The sequence below is a fragment of the Anarrhichthys ocellatus genome, unplaced genomic scaffold (assembly GCF_004355925.1).
Source record: "Anarrhichthys ocellatus isolate YVR2014 unplaced genomic scaffold, GSC_Weel_1.0 scaffold64, whole genome shotgun sequence".
In the NCBI taxonomy this organism is placed as follows: Eukaryota; Metazoa; Chordata; class Actinopteri; order Perciformes; family Anarhichadidae; genus Anarrhichthys; species Anarrhichthys ocellatus.
The window spans coordinates 2,920,406-2,939,227 of NW_022280094.1; the positions used below are offsets into that span (position 1 = coordinate 2,920,406).

An 18,822-nucleotide genomic window follows, 5' to 3' on the forward strand; every position below is an offset into this window, starting at 1 on the left:
GTTTTTTTACATCTAATATCTGAATGGCCCTCGAGTGTGTAGCAGAATGCGTGTTGCTGCAGGTCTGCTGGATTGATTTGTTTGTTGCTTTGTTGTCATATGAATATATGTGACTGGTTCTTGTGAGTTTGTTGTTGTCATTGTGTTAATTATATAGATTTGGACTACATGCATTGTCCGTTTATTACGAAGCATACCGTCATGCTTAACAAACAAAGTTATTGTTTGTTACGCTAGTTTAGCGTAGCCTCCCAGAACACACACGGTGCCTCAGCTGTCTTTTGTTTTGGTTCTTTTTGTTCCGGGTTCAGAGGTCACAGCCCGTTGTCTCCTACGTGAGCGCAGTCCACCGAAAACATATTTCTGACAATTTAAGCTTCTGCATTTTCAAAATGCACTAGTATTATTAAAATGTATTGTTCGGTTCGTAAGCCTCGTACTGAACGGTTTAATACGAATACGTCTATTGTTACACCCCTAGAAACAATATTAGGTGGTGTTTCAGCTGCAGGACAGCAGTGAAGGCCCAGGTATAAAATGCACGGCCCGCCACTGAACACAGTAATAAATAAATGCATGAACGAAAAAGGCCTGTGATCAGATGTTAATATTTACATAATGTATCCAGATACAGAACACGTTATAACCAGGTAGAAATGGGGTCTTGAAGTCCAAATCCCTATTAGTGCAACACACCCAACAAGAGAGAATATTTTCTACAGTATAGGCAACATACTGACATTTGTGTTGTTCTTCAAGAGATCAAAATGTCAAGTTTTGCCTGAGGCAGGCCCCCCAGATCACATTAGGCTCAGCTAGTTGTGCTGTGCAAAGTTGACATTTTGGCCTGAGTGTAGGCCAATGAGCCTTTATTTGTGGAGTTAAATAGATCTCAAAATGGTCTTAAATGTGTATAACTTGATCTTTAAACAATCTATTTACATTCATGGGCTACTGTACTGCATAGAGTATATAGTTGGTAGATTTATGTGTTCTTACCAAGGGGCGACAAGCTATTCTGTAAATTTAGAAGAAAATGTCTTTTCCACTTTGAAATTACATACAATTTTACCAAAATCCCAGATGTACTAGCTTTACACATGCACTTAAACGCAGCATGCATTTGTGGATCTGTGTGGAGCTGGAGACGGTGAAAATAGTATCAAAACTCCACACACAACTGTAACCTGATCCGTGCGTATCAGGTAATCGGTGCACATACATTTAACAATCTGCAAATAAATACAAAAAATGTCACAAATACTTTGACATTTCTATACACATGAAGTTTTACCAAGGCAAACATGATCAGATCTATGAAGTTAAAAGTCTGTACGTAAATATAAATATTTATTCAGATTGTGATTCGTGCATTTGTCAAACTGTTTTAGTGTTCAAATTGCTTGGTATTTGTGTTTAGATTGGAACATGCATTCGTGAGTACACCTAATTTCACTCCATATTTATAATTAACAACAAAATAGAATTTGTGTCAATGCCTTCCAAAATGACACGTATGACCATTGCACAACTAAAATGAGCTGGTTAAGGTTAGGGAAAGGACATTTTCATGGTTTAAAGAACTTAACAGCTGAGAGTTTTTGTTGTCCCATGGCCTCAGTGCCATCTCGGGACAATTCACTATTGCCATGAATACTATTATGAGGGGAAATTCACCAGCTAAAACCAGCTTGCCTAGATTAGTATGTTAGGGTTAAATGTTTGTGAATTTGGGTAAATGAATGACTGTATGCACGTGTGTCTGCATTGCTTCCATCAGTCTCATTGCCATGCTGCTGTTTGTCCTTGCAGTTCCCTGCCAGCTGAACTTGACTGGGCCAGAAGGATACATAGAGGCTCCGCCACAGTCCAGCTCTGCTTTTCACTCCACTATGGATTGCAGCTACGTCATCACTGTCTATATGGGCTATGGAGTGGAGGTCCAGGTAAGAGCAACATCCATCAATACTGCATATGTTGGACTCCTGATTCTCTCCAGCAAGCCTGATGTCATGGAAGATTCCTACTTAATAAATGTACTACTGTTATACATGTAATCTACTAAATGGATGGAAAGGTGTATACTTTATAACTATAGTAGTTATTTTGGTCAAAAGACAGCTACCTAGATGTGATATCATATTTGTTAAAATTGAGATTGATGGTAACTATTAAAAACATCTCATTTGTATGATATTCAATGAAAAGCTATGGCTTTCAAAGAACACCTCATCTCTACCAAGAAGATAAATGCACCTTCCAGGGAATCCAAAGTTGTCTTATTACTGGTTCTAGTGGGACAGAGAAGATGAGTGGACTGGTTTTAGTGGGACAGAGAAGATGAGTGGACTGGTTCTAGTTGGAGTGATAAGATGAGTGGACTGGTTCTAGTGGGACAGAGAGGCTGAGTGGACTGGTTCTAGTGGGACAGAGAGGATGAGTGGACTGGTTCTAGTGGGACAGAGAAGATGAGTGGACTGGTTCTAGTGGGACAGAGAGGCTGAGTGGACTGGTTCTAGTGGGACAGAGAGGATGAGTGGACTCGTTCTAGTGGGACAGAGAAGATAAGTGGACTGGTTCTAATGGGACAGAGAACATGAGTGGACTGGTTCTAGTGGGACAGAGAGGCTGAGTGGACTGGTTCTAGTGGGATTTATGTGTTACTAATGTTTTTGCGCCTACCATGGTGTCCAAAGGTCTTTTTATTTACTCTTGGTCAGTTTTTTTTACATTTTCCGTCCTCTTATCTGGTTGAATAATTGAAAATCAGTTGTGTGTACTGGCTGCAAAGTGCCATCTATAGAAAATTAATATATTTCATTGGTTTGGACATTAGGGCTCAAGGTACTGTTTATTATGGTGACCCGTTAATGGACTTTATTTTATAGCCTAAATATGTTATTTAATTGAATGTGTCTATCATACACTATAATCATCATCATATACAACTTTTCATTACTCTCTCTTCACCCCCCATCTTTTCAAAAATGAAAATGAATTGACCTACTTTATACTTTCATCTCTTCATATATGAATACATATGTGGTGACATGCTGATACTATAATAATAGTGTGAATTATGCCAGGCTTAGTTTTTATTTATTCAGACACTGTGTTGTCCCTGTGCAATATGGCTCTGGATCCACTCAGCCATTGTCCATTTGTGTCCAAATCATTGCCCCTTTTTATTAAATCACTGAGCATGGTGTTGGCCTACAGTCGGATGGATGGCTTCAATTAGCTTTTTAATTTTTCATCAACAATAGTTCTCCAGCCATCTCTGGGCAAGCAGTGCAGATATATAGCTTGCATAGCAGCTGCTGTGACAGCAGAGTAATTCACTGTTCATTTCAAAAATACAGGTCCATTACGCTCCCCTCCCTTCCAGTATGTTTGGATTCTACAGTATAAGAGGATTTCACCAGAAATATGTCATAGATATCCTGAATCATGCTTTTATAGACCAACCAATTCTGAAATACCAGTTTATGTTTCCTCACATGTCACAAGATAAAAAGGCTATGAATTATAAGGTCAATAGGGATATTTTACTCATTTTTAAATCACTTTTGTCCATAAGAAGATTGTATGTCATGTAGCTCTACGACAATCAATTTTGAATACATTGTGAATTGTACATAGATTGTAGGTCTCTTCTTTGACACTGGCTATTGTGTCTCAACACAAAACTCTTTCGTCTGTATTCTGCATGAGATCGGATTTTGGTAATATCACTAAGTGGTGCAATAGTTCAAGGGCGGAGGTTTGGTTTCAACATTGGTGGGGGCACATATTATGCGGGGTTATCAGGCTCCTCCCCCACAAATAGTGGAAATCAAAGTCCATCCACCAGGTGAAAATTCTAAATATACAAATATAGTGGATGCAATAAGCAATAAGGCTCTCAGTCGTTCTGTATTGCTTTCAAATATGTATTCGGTAACACGTTATAATAACTACACGCTATGAAGCATTAGTTAAGTATGAGTAAATACTTAATTAATCATTTGTAAATCATTGTTCCTATATTAACACTCATTAGTATGCAACTCATAACAGTTATAAATGTTTTATTCTTGATTAATAAGCTTGATTATTATAGGTTTCATGATTGTGTTTTCATACTTTATAAATGATGGATTCCCCTTTGTAAAATAAGTATTTTTAGTTTTAGTTTGTATATATATTACAAACCAATTTTTAATCTATTAACACTCCGATGTTAGAAATACTTCCGGCACCACACGAGTGGCAGCCTTTTACAGCAGCTCCTGCTCACCACTGAGCTTTTTCTTTCTATTGTGTTATTTTTAGTGCTGGGCAAGTTAACGTGTTAATTTCGCATTAATGCATTCATTAATTAACACCGACAATTATTTTATCACGCGTTAACGCATTTTTTAAATTTATTATAATTTTTTATTTTATTTTATTTTTTTATTGAAAGACAAGAGACAATACATAGACATAACAACAAGAGGATGACAACAACAGTGGGATAAAAGCCAGCAAACATCCTATAGTCAGTTGTGTGTGTGTGTGTGTGTGTGTGTGTGTGTGTGTGTGTGTGTGTGTGTGTGTGAACGTGTGTGTGTATGTCCTTGAGCCTTTTGAGATGGGAAAAAAATAAATAATAATAATAATTAAAAAACAACAAAAAAAAACAGGCAAGTATTTTTAATTTATTATTATTGTAACAGACTGTCTCATGTTTATCGTTTTGTATTGGAGATATGATGTCCCTTCAGGGTTGCCGTAGAGAAAAGGCGACTTCCGCTTCTGGTCGAGGGCAGAAATAAAGAGAGAAGCTGCACCAGCTGTTGCTCTCCCTGGAGACTACTGGACATCACTGCGGTAAAGTCAGCAGACACTGAGATCTCCTTGGTCAACTCAGCAGGCACTTACATTTTAGTGCACCTATATGCTGAAATTCACGGTAAACTCATTTAAACAGCACAGATCGGGAGCGAGCGAAGGACTTTGAAAGTTAGCGGAAAGATTAACTCTGCCCACATTCACCCAGTATGTCACATGCCACACCAGAGACAATAAAACACTGGATCTATTCTATGCCAACACCAAGGAGGCATACACTTCATTACCTCTATCTCCCCTGGGAATATCTGACCACAACCTGGTGCACCTCCGGCCTGTGTACAAACCTCTTGTAGAAAGGCAGCCAGCTGTGACCCGCACAGTAAAAAGATGGTCTGAGGAAGCCGAGGAGGCTCTGAAAGACTGTTTTGACTCTACTGTGTGGGAAGTATTCAGTGATGCTCATGGGGAGGACATTGACAGTCTCACTAACTGCATAACAGACTACATAAACTTCTGTGTGGAGAACACCGTACCCACCAGGACTGTACGGTATTTTTCCAACTGTAAACCATGGATCACTCCTGAAATAAAGTCTCTTCTCAAGGAGAAGAAGAGGGTCTTTAGATCAGGAAGCAACAGTTATATGTTGTCCCTGACAGGGGGGTTGGATCAGAAAACTCCTTTTGTCCTTCTAGAGGGCACAGACAAACGACAGATTTTGTTACTCATTTTGAAGGACATGTTCATTTGGTATAGCCTACCAAGAAAAGTCTTTAAGTCGTAATTCAGAACGCGTGCATATGAGTCCTTGAGCAACCCTCTGTTCATTTGACAATTCTTACGCTAATCATTCAAAAATATTCTTGACACTGTTGATGATCTTTTCTGTAATATTTTTGTCTTTAGAGCTGCTGCAAGTCCTAATTTTGTGTGAAAGAATCCTGCCAGATATCACTCACCACAGTGCAGCCCATAGTGTTAGCATGCAGTACTTTGAGCCAACAACCTCCTGCAGAAACACAGATGCATTGGTATTCTTATCACTTAATGGCTACATTTACCTAAAGATTGACTAAAAAGATTCTAAGGCTGAACACATGAGTGAAGGAAAATATTTTAACCTCCTTTCCTGAGAATGTGACATACCAACAAAGGATGTACTAGCATACAGTGGCCATGCAAATGCACTGTAGATGTTCAATGTCACCTCCACAAATGTGTTCGGCCCGTAGACAATGGCGGACGCTCCAAATGATTACAGCCACTCTCTCCACTCTAGGTCATTCACAGTCGTTTTGAAGCGTCTGACCTTTTTGGGGAGGCTTATGTGATGATTTAAGTAGTGCCCTTGTCTCTACCTGAAAACCCCTTCCTCCACATGATTAACTCCAAGAGCTTTGCTTCCTGCTGCTCATAAAATATACAAAGGCTATTACACTGCTGACCTTCCAGATGCCTGGCCTAATATATTTAGGATAAAAAAATGAATATGTGGTTGCAAATCATGGTCAATGACGTCTTCCAGCTGATTCTTGTTGCTGATGTGGTGAGAAAAGGACAGGGAAGAGAAAAAAATGAAAGGAAAGGAAAACGATGTCAGAGAGCCAGAAAGGAAGAGGAAGATAGGCAAATAGCACAGCTACTTCCTTCCTTCTTTGTTAATTTTCCCTTCTCTTCTCTGTATATGGTGGAGTGGAGGTGGCAACAGCTGGAAGAGGCTCGATATCCTCCCAGGTCCATTTTCTTCATATGCATATTTTATTTCTGTCTGCAAATGTATTATGTTGCTCATTCTTAGTACACGTCATCTTTAGCATGCTCCATCCCTCCCTCATTTGCTCTCCCTGAGGTTTCTTCCATATTTCCCCCATAAGTTTTTTGGGGGAAGTTTTTCCTTGTCCCAAGTGTGGGTCAAACAGTGGTGTCGTATGCTGTAAATAATAATACATTTTATTCATATAGTGCTTTTCAAAATTCTCAAAGACACTTTACAAACATTAAAATCATCATAAAAAAGCTATACAGTAAAAGCATAGAACACGCATTCATCGCACATTAAAAGCAGTTCTGAATAGGTGGGTTTTGATTTCTGATTTGAACATGGAAAGGTCAGTGCAGTCTAGGTTGTGTTTGGGGAGAGAGTTCCAGAGGAAGGGGGCAGCTATGGAAAAGGCTCTGTTGCCCCATGTCCGGTGCTTGGTCCTGAGTGGAAGGGACAGGAGGTTGGCATCAGAGGAACGGAGCTGACAGGATGGAGTGTGGTGGTGAAGCAGGTCGGTGAGGTAGGAGGGGGCCTGATTATGGAGGGCTTTGTGAGTGAGGAGAAGGACTTTGTATTGGATCTGTTGTGGGACGGGGAGCCAGTGGAGGTTCTGGAGAACAGGGGTGATGTGACGGGAGCGGGAGTGGGTGAGCAGGCGAGCAGCAGAGTTCTGGATATACTGGAGTTTATTTAGGATTTTGAATGATGTGCCATGAAGAATACTGTTGCAGTAGTCGATTCTGGAGGTGATGGGCGGAGACGGGCCATGTTTTTTAAGTGAAAAAAAGCAGTTCTGGTGATTTGGTTAACGTGTTCAAAGAAGAGGTTGCTGTCAAACGTGACTCCGAGGTTGCGGATGTGTGGGGAGGGAGACAGAGTGGAGTTGTCGATGGTGAGGCAGAAGTTGTAACTGGTTTTAGTGAGGGATTTGGGTTCGAGGCGGGAGAGAAAGATGTTGTGGTTGATGGTGGCAAAAGCTGCAGTGAGGTTGAGGAGGATGAGAATGTTGAGGTGACCACCGTCTGAGGACAGGAGGAGGTCGTTGGTGACTTTGAGGAGGGCTGTTTCAGTGCTGTGCTGTGAGCGGAAACCGGATTGAAATGGCTTGAACAGATCATTGGAGATGAGGTGGGCTTTGAGTTGTGCAGTTACCATGCGTTCCAGTATTTTTGACAGAAAGGGAAGATTGGAGATGGGCCGTAAATTGCTCATGGTGTCAGGGTCAAGTCGAGGTTTTTTGAGGATGGGGGTGACAGTAGCCAGTTTAAGTGTGTCGGGGACTGAACCGGAGCTGAGGGAGGAGTTAATGGTAATGTAGTGCCAAATAATGTAAAGCCAAATAAAATTTAATCGACATGACTTGACAAAGGAGAGGTGGATGAGGCAAAATAGAAAAATATGAAAATACATGATAAAAGCAAGGGTGTATAGGTTTACTTTCAGAAATGGCCAGATTCTTAAGTCAACAAAAAAAAGGAACTACGTGAATAGCTGGGATTTTGTCTGAAAGATCAAGGACTCAGCAGCAGTCCCTGCAGCATTGTGGGTCCAGGCCCTCCCACTGAGTATATGTTCTGTTGGCTTTGCCGTTTGCTTCGGGTTTTCTAAACCTAATTAAGTGGTTTTGTTGCCTTAACCTAAACCCAACTGCATGTAGTTATTTTAAGCCCAACCATGACGTTTATCCTAACCTAACTAAGTGCTTTTGTTGCCTAAATTTCATTTTGTACCATAATGTCATTAAGAATTTGTTTCGCTCACAACGAAACCAATAGATTGCATTTCGTGACGATTTCGCCATGGTGAGTCCAGTTGCTGAACTGGTAATTATGTCCGGAGAATTTTTCAATTATATTTAACCCATTGACAGTCATGCGTAACCGATCAAAAATGCTCTTGATAGTTAACTATTGACATCCCAAATTAAGAGGCCAATTAATTGGGGCAGCTGTGGCTCAGAGGTAGAGCGGGTCATCCACTAATTGGAAGATTGGCAGTTCAATCACTGGCTCCTCCAGTCCACATGCCGAAGTGTCCTCGGTCAGATGCTGAAACCCAAATTGCTACCGAACACATCAGTGTGTGAGTGTACGCAAATGTGAATTAGTTTAGAACACCTTACATGGTAACCTCTGCCATCAGTGTATGAATGTTTGTGAGGATGGCGCTTTGAATAGTTGGAAGACTAGAAAGGTGCTATAGAAATGCAAAAAACAACAGAGGTCTAAACTATTTTTATGTCATGTTTACTTGTATCGCTCTGCTGGTCCAAAAACGTACACATCTTGGCAGAAGATAGCTATGTGCTAGGCCTAATGTAGATTAGAAGAAATATTCTCCTGAACTGATAAGATGCTGTCGCTCTCCTAGGATTATTAGGCCTAGGACAGCAACAGCAATGAAGAGCAAAAATCTCCAATGAAGGCTTTACTCGATGGAAAAGTTGTTTTCTCTCTTCTCCCAACTGGTGGCAAGAGTTTGATTGAAAGATAGTTCATCCATTCACCTGCCAATTATTTTTTAAATTGCCTGCCATTTACCAAACAGTTTCCAATGAAGGCTTCTCAGATGGTTGTGTGTAACAAACCATCTGGCAGATCAATCATTCCCACCAAGTAAGTCAGACTGGTCTCATCCAGTACCCGTAGCTATGCCTACGAAAAACAATGCGCCTTAATATGTCATGCACGTAATAATGAACGAGGAAGTATTAAGACCGCAAAAGGTCACATAGAGCGGGCAGGAGTGGAGGTGAGTGAGGAAATTAGGTATGGGGACATCATCTTTCTAAATAGCTAGGCAGGGACCTAATTGACAAACAGTAACCTTCTTGTCAAGGAGAATTCCCAAGTGACGTCATGCATAATTTGAGGGTAGGGATTGCCCCCCGGCCACTTGTGGTCTCTAAAGCCCAAGTGCAGCATTTGAACTGTTAACCGCCCGATGTGTCTCACAGCACACAGCTATACTTTTACTATTGCAGCATTGAAAGTAAGTTCCACATCAACTGCAGCCACCTTGGTTGTTTCCGGAAATGTTGTGATTGGCCGGTCACATCTCAGGGTGCTGAAAATCGGCCCAAAGCTAGGGGACCAGATTTCTCTGACGGATCAAATAAAATATGAGTTTGTAGATTTGTCTGGTTCACAGGCAAGAAGTAGCCCTTAACCTAATGAGGCAGAAAGTAAGGGTATAGATGACACAATGGTGTTGCCTACCATGACCATAATTTAACCATAATTTACTTGCCATAATCTTTGCCTAACCTTAATATGACAATACCGTGTTAACTGTCCCGGCACAGCACTGGAGAAATGATTAAATGATGTGGTGTTACATCCAGGGGGATTATTTCATACTAAGCCAAATGACTATCCAGATCACAACATACTATATAGTGAGTGCCTTAGTTTCTGACTCCCAAGAAAGAATGCGGGCCCTGCAGTGGCTTCACTTGTCTCCGGCAGTGTTAACTTATTCGCAGCATGGTGAGAGCAGGCCCCAGTATCCACTGGTCCTTCCACACTATGCACCGACTGCTAACGGCTTAATTTAGGTTAACAAATAGATGCAGAAACTTCAATAACATAATGTACGGATGAGACTGCTCATTAATTGTCCATAACAGCCTCAACAAAACAGTTCCCTTCTACCTGCAGCATGTCAACTTTCCTGCATTTACATCCCCCAATCTCCAATTTAAATGATGCCCATGGATAACAGAAAATGAGTGGGGAAAGGGTAAAAGGAGAAGAATGGAAAGGAAGAAAACAAAAGAAAGAAAATGGAAGTGTTGAGGAAAGGAATAGGATGGTAAACCATCTAAAGCAAACCATGAGAGGAGGGGAGAGTGTTTGGAGCAGTTAAGGAAATATAAGAAAAACAGAAGAAGAGAAGAGGAGATGATGAGCATGCACCTGAGATAAAATAGATGCAGTTTCTCTCATCTTCTATTTACTCATTATTAAAAGTGACTCCAGTGTCCTGATGTGGCTGAGCTGGCGTGGTTAATTAATTAATCATGGATTATCTGTCCTCTCCTTTTGTTTGTTTATGGACCTCTTTACATGTGTCTTGGCTAAAATGTCTTATCAGCTTCTCTTAACTAAATTGAAAAGCCTCCCTTCATGGATAGACCGACTTAAACACATCTGGAATTCAAATACTGTTGGACACACATCAAAGATGTCAGGTGGACCTGGGAGGTCACTCAGAACTTTGTATACACCAAGTGACTTCTAATTTGTTTTATCAAAAAATCACGCTCATTAATCTACTTCAGATGTCTTTATTAGCCCTGGAGGGTTACAACTTCCTGATTTGATTGTCTTTGTGTACAAGATAAGCCAGACTTCACCCTGATGCACGACTTTCATAAGATAAATTATGGGGTTGAGTTTGGAATATTTTACCAGGTAAGACCCCCAAACCTGCAGCAGTAGAGTAAAACACATCTCCCACTCAGGTAAAATGGGGAAATTCGGACAGCAGAGATTACAGTGAATCCACCAGTCTGTCATCCAAGGCTACCTACAGAAACTAAAAAAGGCAGTTATTTTTGCACTCTTCTAATCAACTCTCGTTACAAACAGATCAGTATCTGTGCTGTTTGTTGGTTTAAAATTCAGAAATTGAAATATTTTTCATTTTGGGTCCTGTTCTTCCACTTCTTTTGATGTGACATTAATAAAACATTGTGTCATAGCATGGAGCATCTTGGCTGCCGAGTTGGTTTCCCCCCCATTCTTTTTTTTTTTTTGAACAAACATGATTTTGCACCAAATGTTCTGCCTTTACAATTTCAAATAAACAGAGCTTCATGCTCATCATCACAAACTGTGTCACCCATAGATTTCCAAAAGAAAGAGATGGGGGTTAAAAAGTGGATTTAGCTGGGTCATTGCCATACAGTAGCTGGGAAGCAGCCACCTCTATGGTTAAGGTTTGGATGGGATTAGACAACTAGAACAACTTGGTTAAGGTTAGGGAAAAGAAACCATGTTTAAAAGAACCCAACTGTAAGTAGGAGACAGCAGTCTGAGCAAATGGAAATAAGGACTTTGTATTCTATTTACAGGAACATTGTGTAGCATTTAGGGTGATCTGGTGGCCGAAATGGAATAATATATTAATAGGTATATTTTCTTTAGTCTACAATTACCGGAAAATAAGAATTGTTGTGTGTCAGTCACCTTAGAATGAGCCGTTTGAATTTACATACAGAGCAGGACCACATGTTTGTGTAGAGATATTTGAATATCAGTTGGGAATCCTGTTGACTTTACTTCACTTTAGCACAGCTTCAATTGCCTGTCTTTCGTTGGTTTCTTTTAGGTTCCCCCCTCCAAAGACAAAGGACTAAATGTGCTTCTCTCTGTCAGTCCTATGAAAGACAGCAGATCCGTTAAAAATGCATTCATCCATAAGAAAATAATTTCTTATCAAATCAATATATTTTTCATATACCTTAGTAACTTCTCATTGTGCAGGTCCTGAGGGTTTGACGTGCTGAACTCTGTGTATGAATCTGAGTTGGGGCTGCGCACAGAATATGTGAAAAGTGCTGTTGGCAAAGGAGAATTCAGAGAGTTCATCACCCCGGCGAGGCAGCCCCGGGGTGAGCTTTGTTCAATCTCCTCTCCCTCGCCTCACTACGCTCCCCTGAAATGGGAAGGAGCTCTGGGGTTGCAATTCTTATCTTAGGACATAATAAGACCTCATGAAGATAATGAGAACTTGTCTGCATATAAAAAGAGATGATGTATTTGTATCAGGATGAATTGTTCACTCCTAATCCTGCAGAGGAACATGTCATAGCAGCAACCTTCTAATAACAAGCCATATGATAAGGTATTAATGGTGCCTATTCAGGATCACAGTTGTAACTCTAACCACAGCTCGTTTCCTAGACTCCTTGGATTTTACCCACTGACTTTTCTCATTCATAGGACGCATTCTGGTCTGTCCCTTCTCTTGTCCTGTGGTGTCAGTTTTGAGGGTGTTATACGATAATCGGTTTCTTACAACCTGGAAATTACTTTTGTTAATGTCAATGATAATATTGTACAAAATATATTATATTGTAGCAGACTCTCCATCCATCCATCCATTCTCATCTCTTATCCAGGCTGGTCAGAGGAGCAGCAGGGTATTCCAGACGTCCAGCAAAATATAAGGACATCATTCACCAAAATGTGTAGTTCAACACAGATTTAAGTTATGTTATGTGCCCTTTATGTGTTGTTCTCACTAGATACCAGTGGCGGGCCGTGCATTTTATACCTGGGCCTTCTGTGCTGTCCTACTACAGTTGAACCACCTCCTAATAACCTCATTATGATGCCACAGCTACGGTTATTATTTGTTTCTAGGGGTGTAGCAATACACATATTCATATTAAACTGTTCGGTACGAAGCTTACGAACCGAACAATACGTTTGAATAATACTAGTGCATTTGGAAAACGCAGAAGCGTTACCACTCCGACGGCCCACCTGCAGCCATAGGAGTGGTAACTGTACATCTGTGTTATGTACACAACTGCTATTTGTAAGTAGGCACTGATGCGACATCTTTTTGGAAACCTAAGATTCTGGGAATTCGATTTATGTAAACCATTTCAAGATACAATCCCAACAGCAGGTACAATCAATGCCTCTGTCAGACCACCAACCCACAAACAAACATTTAGAAAATCAAGGCAACTCACCGATGAAGCTTTAAAGAAGTCCACCCATCGATAATATTCCAACAAAAACGGTCTTGTTACATTGCTAAGGTGCAGACGATCCAATCCAGTGAAATATTTAGTCCAAAACACATTATTACGTCCATAAATACCCACGGACTGATGTTGCATCATTTCAAATTAGCTGGCAGATATGCCTAACTATCTATGTATTTTCCAACGTAACTTCAGTTTGCATGTAAACAGAGACTGCGGCTGCAGTCTGACGTTTCGATTGACACCTCATTTGACCCATTAGGAGCTTCCATGTCCTGTCTACAGCCTAATAGCCTACGAGAGTCCGCATTGAAGGAAAGTGCCTGCACCTCGTCTTTCGTGTAAAGCATGAGCCAATTGCAACTGATCGTTCTGATGACTGCCGCTTCGTATGGCCAATGAAATTTCGAAAATAATGATACGTATGTAGCTGGATTTAGAGGCAGAACGTGGAAGTCATCTGCGAAACCGCGAGTCAGGTCGCCGTGTCCGTGCGGTAAATGCAAAGTGTGGTTTTTGAGTTTTGGAGAACTTAGGAAGGTAAATAATGGTGAAATAACATATATAACTGTATTTAGACATAAATAAGCTTTAGTCTGAATTATGAATACACATTTCTACACAGCCTAGTTATGTTACTATGGTTACCATGGGTCCCCAAATGTCCTTTTTTGGAAAGCGCCTAGACATACCCTTAGTTAAACATGTGTAAAATATTAATTATTTGTGGTATTATCAAATTTGAGCTTGGACTAGGTAAGGCTTCATGCTGTGGTCCCATTCTGTTTTCCAGCTAATAAGTCCCAGCTATAGTCTGCATCTGCAGGCATCTGTTTGCAAAGAGATATTCAGGCGGAAATAAAAACCTTCTACTTTAGTGTGTTCAAACTTATATTACTCAATGCCAGTAGCACTTACAGTGATTTACACTGTTGGGGAAAAATTTCAGAGTGTTACCTTTCAAAAGAGACCAAAACCATACATGTACTCCAAATAGTTCAAGAACAGCTTTCAATTTACTTTGGGTATTCCTTGGATAGGCGTTTTAGGCTAATTTTACTGGAGTGGTAACATTACATTACATTATGTAATGCACTCTTTTATTCAAAGCGACTTACAATAACTTACAAATCGGTTTTCGAGAGAACTACTAGTCACCAGAAGTCATAAGTGCATCTCCTTTTTTCAAACAAGCATCTAAGAGCATAAACCAGAGCCAACGTACAGTGCAGAAACAAACGAATGCAATAAGTACCACAAACTAATATGAATACAATAAGTGCAATAAGCTAGTATGAATACAATAGATGCTAAGTAAGTGCTAAGTGGAAGGCTCAGGGTAGGCCTTCTTGAAGAGATGAGTTTTCAGCCTGCGCCGAAAGATGGGCAGTGACTCTGCTGTCCTGACGTCAGTGGGGAGTTCATTCCACCACTGTGGGGCCAGGACAGAAAAAAGCCGTGACCGGGTCGATCGGCCGCAGGGACCTCTGAGCAACGGGGCAACCAGTCACCCTGAGGCAGCAGAGCGAAATGGTCGGGCTGGTGTGTAGGGCTTGACCATGGTCTGGAGATAGGAAGGAGCTGTTCCTTTCACTGCCCTGTAGGCTAGCACCAGAGTCTTAAACTGGATGCAAGCTCTTACAGGTAGCCAGTGTAGAGAACGGAGAAGGGAAGTTGTGTGGGAGAACTTGGGGCGATTGAACACCAGGCGAGCTGCAGCTTTCTGGACAAGCTCCAGAGGTCTGATGGCCGACGCTGGGGCTCCGGCAAGTAGTGAGTTGCAGTAGTCCAGGCGGGAGATAACAAGAGCCTGGATTAGCACCTGCGCCGTCTTATCAGTGAGGAAGGGGCGAATCCTCCTGATGTTGTAGAGCAGGAATCTGCATATTTTATATCGCAGCCATAGAGTCTATGTAACAGAAATAGTTTGACATTTGGGAAATAGGCTAATTAGTGTCCTTGCCGTGAGTAATATGAGAAGACTGAGGTAGGGGGAACAGCATCACTGTTGTTAATCAGTGAGCTTTAGAGATGCTAGTAGATGGATGTTGTACCTGGGGAAAAAGCTGTTCGCCTGTTAGTCCGGATTTTGATAGTCCTGTATCTTCCTCCTGATGGTAGTGGAACAAACAGAGAAACTCCTCCGAGGCCGCAGAGTCAGAATCCCCATCCGGTTGGGTGGAGGGGTTCAGGTGGTAGGGTTTCTTGGGCCCGGAGGGAGGTCTCTCATAGTCCGCACCGGGGACCTGCTGGGTGTTCCTGGCAGTCGTCTGGGTCCTAGACGGTTGTTCTGGGTGCTGCCTATGAAACCTGGCGATGAGTCTGGGGTCGCAGATGTTCCGAGCCAGGTACTGAAGGCCTCGCCCCCAGCGGCGGGAGCGCAGCAGGCGATGAACAGAGTAGACCGGACCTCCTTCAATGAGGCGAGGAGGCGGAGCAGCCGGCACCAATGGACTCTCCAGGACCGGTTTGACCTTGGATACATGGAATGTGTGGTGGATGCGCATGGATTTGGGGAGCTTGAGCCTTACTGTCGCCGGGTTGATGATCCTCTCAATTTCGAACGGCCCGATGAACCTGGGGCCCAGCTTCTTAGACTCCACCCGCAAAGGTAGGTCCCGGGTTGACAACCATACCCTCTGACCCACCTGGTAGATAGGGGCTGGAGTGCGGTGTCGATTAGCCACTGTAGCGTAGTGGTCCGCAGACCAGAGCAGGGTTGCTCGGGCCCTAGCCCAGGTCTGGCGGCAGCGGCGGATGAATGTCTGGACAGATGGGCAGGAAACTTCCCTTTCCAATGCAGGGAACAGAGGTGGCTGGAACCCATAAGCACACTGAAAGGGTGACAAGCCTGTGGCGGAGCTGGTCAGGGTGTTATGGGCATACTCCACCCACATCAGCTGGCGGGACCAGGGTGCAGGATTCCGGGAGACCATGCAGCGAAGGGCTGTTTCCATCTCCTGATTCTTCCTCTCCGTCTGACCGTTGGACTGAGGGTGAAACCCCGAAGACAGACTGACAGTGGCCCCCAGCACAGTGCAGAATTCCCTCCAAAAGATGGAGGTGAACTGAGGACCTCGGTCGGAGACAACGTCGACTGGAATTCCATGCAGGCGGAAGATATGCAGACAGATGAGTTCAGCCGTCTCCTTAGCAGATGGGAGTTTGGGGAGAGGAATAAAATGGGCTAGGTTGCTGAATCTGTCGACCACTGTCAGAATGACGGTGTGGCCCTCAGATGTTGGTAGTCAGATGTTGGTGACAAAGTCCAGGGAGATGTGAGACCACGGATGATGAGGCACTGGGAGAGGCCGCAGGAGGCCGGCCAGAGCCTGGTGGGAAGGTTTATGTTGGTTACACACAGGGCAGGCGTTGACGAATTTCCTGGTGTCCTCATTGAGCGAGACCCATCAGAAGCGCTGCCGCAGGACGTCCTGGGTCCTCTGGATGCCCGGGTGGCAGGTAAGTGGAGAGGAGTGTGCCCACTGGAGGATGTCGGACCGAAGGGCCTGAGGGACAAACAGGCGGTTAGGAGGGCACGCGCTGGGACCGGCTTGACCCCTAGTCGCAGCCCTCACCGATTCCTCAATCTCCCAGGTGAGAACGCCTACTTGACAGGAGGCAGGGAGGATGGATGAGAAGCCAGAGGTGGATTCCTCCTCCCCCTGGAACTGACGGGAAAGGGCATCAGGCTTGACATTGCGGGAACCGGGGTGATAGGAGAGCGTGAAGTGGAACCGGGTGAAGAATAACGACCACCTGGCCTGTCGGGAATTGAGTCTCTTGGCTGTGCGGATGTACTCAAGGTTCTTATGGTCGGTCCAAACCAGGAATGGGAGCTTGGTCCCCTCCAACCAATGCCGCCACTCCTCCAGGGCCAGCTTCACTGCTAGTAGTTCTCGGTTACCAATGTCATAGTTTCTCTCGGCGGGGGAAAGCCGTCGCGAGAAAAAGGCGCAGGGATGGAGCTTTTGGTCAGTGGCCGAGCGCTGGGACAGGACACACCCAACTCTTATGTCGGAGGCATCCACCTCCACCACAAACTGTCTGTCTGGATCCGGGACTCGGGAGGATGGGTGCAGAAGTGAACCTGGACTTCAGGTTCTGGAAAGTCTCTTCAGCTGCAGAAGTCCAACGGAAAGGGGTCTTGGAGGAGGTGAGGGCGGTGAGTGGGGAAGCGACCGCGCTGTAATTCCTGATGAACCTCCGATAGAAATTGGCGAACCCCAGGACACTTTGAAGTTGCTTGCGGGAGCTTGGGACAGGCCAGGTAGTGAGAGCGGCAACCTTAGCGGGGTCCATCTGGATGCTGCCCTGGGCGACGATATAACCCAGGAATGAGACCGTGGGAACATGAAACTCGCACTTCTCCGCCTTCACAAACAGGGAGTTCTCCAGTAGGCGTTGAAGCACGGACTGGACGTGGTGCACATGTTCCTCTTGGTTCTTGGAGAAGATCAGGATGTCATCGAGGTAGACGAATACGTGCCGGTCCAACATGTCTTGGAGCACGTCGTTGACCAGGGCCTGGAAGACGGCGGGGGCGTTGGTTAAGCCGAAGTGCATCACAAGGTACTCGTAATGTCCTTTAGGTGTATTGAATGCAGTCTTCCACTCATCCCCTTCTCTGATCCGGACCAGGTGATAGGCGTTGCGGAGGTCAAGTTTGGAGAAGATGGTGGCTCCTTGAAGTAGCTCGAAGGCCGTTGCGATGAGTGGCAAGGGGTACCGGTTCTTAATCGTGATTTCATTTAAGCCCCGGTAGTTGATGCAGGGTCTGAGAGTCTTGTCCTTCTCCACAAAGAAAAATCCAGCCCCTGCAGGAGAGGACGAGGGGCATATGATACCGGAAGCCAGGGAGTCGTTAATATAATTGTCCATCGCTTCTCTTTCAGGAGCAGACAGGGAATACAGGTGCCCCTTAGGTGGGAACATACCAGGATGGAGGTCAATGGCACAATCATACGGACGGTGGGGAGGCAGAGACATGGCCTTGGACTTGTTGAACACCTCCCTAAAGTCTAAGTATTCCGCAGGAACCCCCGTAAGTTCAGGGGTGGAATTGGTGAGCGCGGCACCTTGTGGAACGGCAGCTTGCTTCAGGCAGACTAGATGACAGGACTGGCTCCAACCCCGAAAAGCCCCCGTAGTCCAGTCGATGTGCGGATTATGTCGACGCAGCCAGGGGTATCCCAGAATGAGGGAGATGCGAGGGGTTTGCAAGAGGTGGAAGCTGATGGTCTCGTGATGGTTGCCGGACAGCAGCATGTGTACCGGAACGGTTTGATGAGTCACTGTGCCCAGAAGATGACCGTCCAGGGCGCTGGCTGGAACAGCCTGGGGAAGAGGTATCCTTTCGATCCCCAACTGTGTACAGAGGTCCTCGTCCATAATAGATGCGTCTGCTCCAGAATCCAGGAAGGTGGAAATAGTATGGGAGCCCCCGTTTAACAGTAGTTGGGCGTGGAAAAGTGGCCGTTGACAGGCAGAGGATCGGGAAACTGCTCGGCTCACCAGT

At 43.9% G+C, this 18,822-nt stretch overlaps 1 protein-coding gene across 4 annotated transcripts in view; it reads left to right on the plus strand.

The window, feature by feature from the left end:
• The window catches only part of LOC116397212 (seizure protein 6 homolog), a 249,613-nt gene that overhangs the window by 93,619 nt on the left and 137,172 nt on the right, over nucleotides 1-18,822 (plus strand). For all 4 annotated transcript variants that reach the window (XM_031872444.1, XM_031872441.1, XM_031872443.1 and 1 more), the window contains one exon: nucleotides 1,813-1,946. In XM_031872444.1, the coding sequence (XP_031728304.1) occupies nucleotides 1,813-1,946 (134 nt within the window). The remainder of the gene's footprint in view (nucleotides 1-1,812; nucleotides 1,947-18,822) is intronic.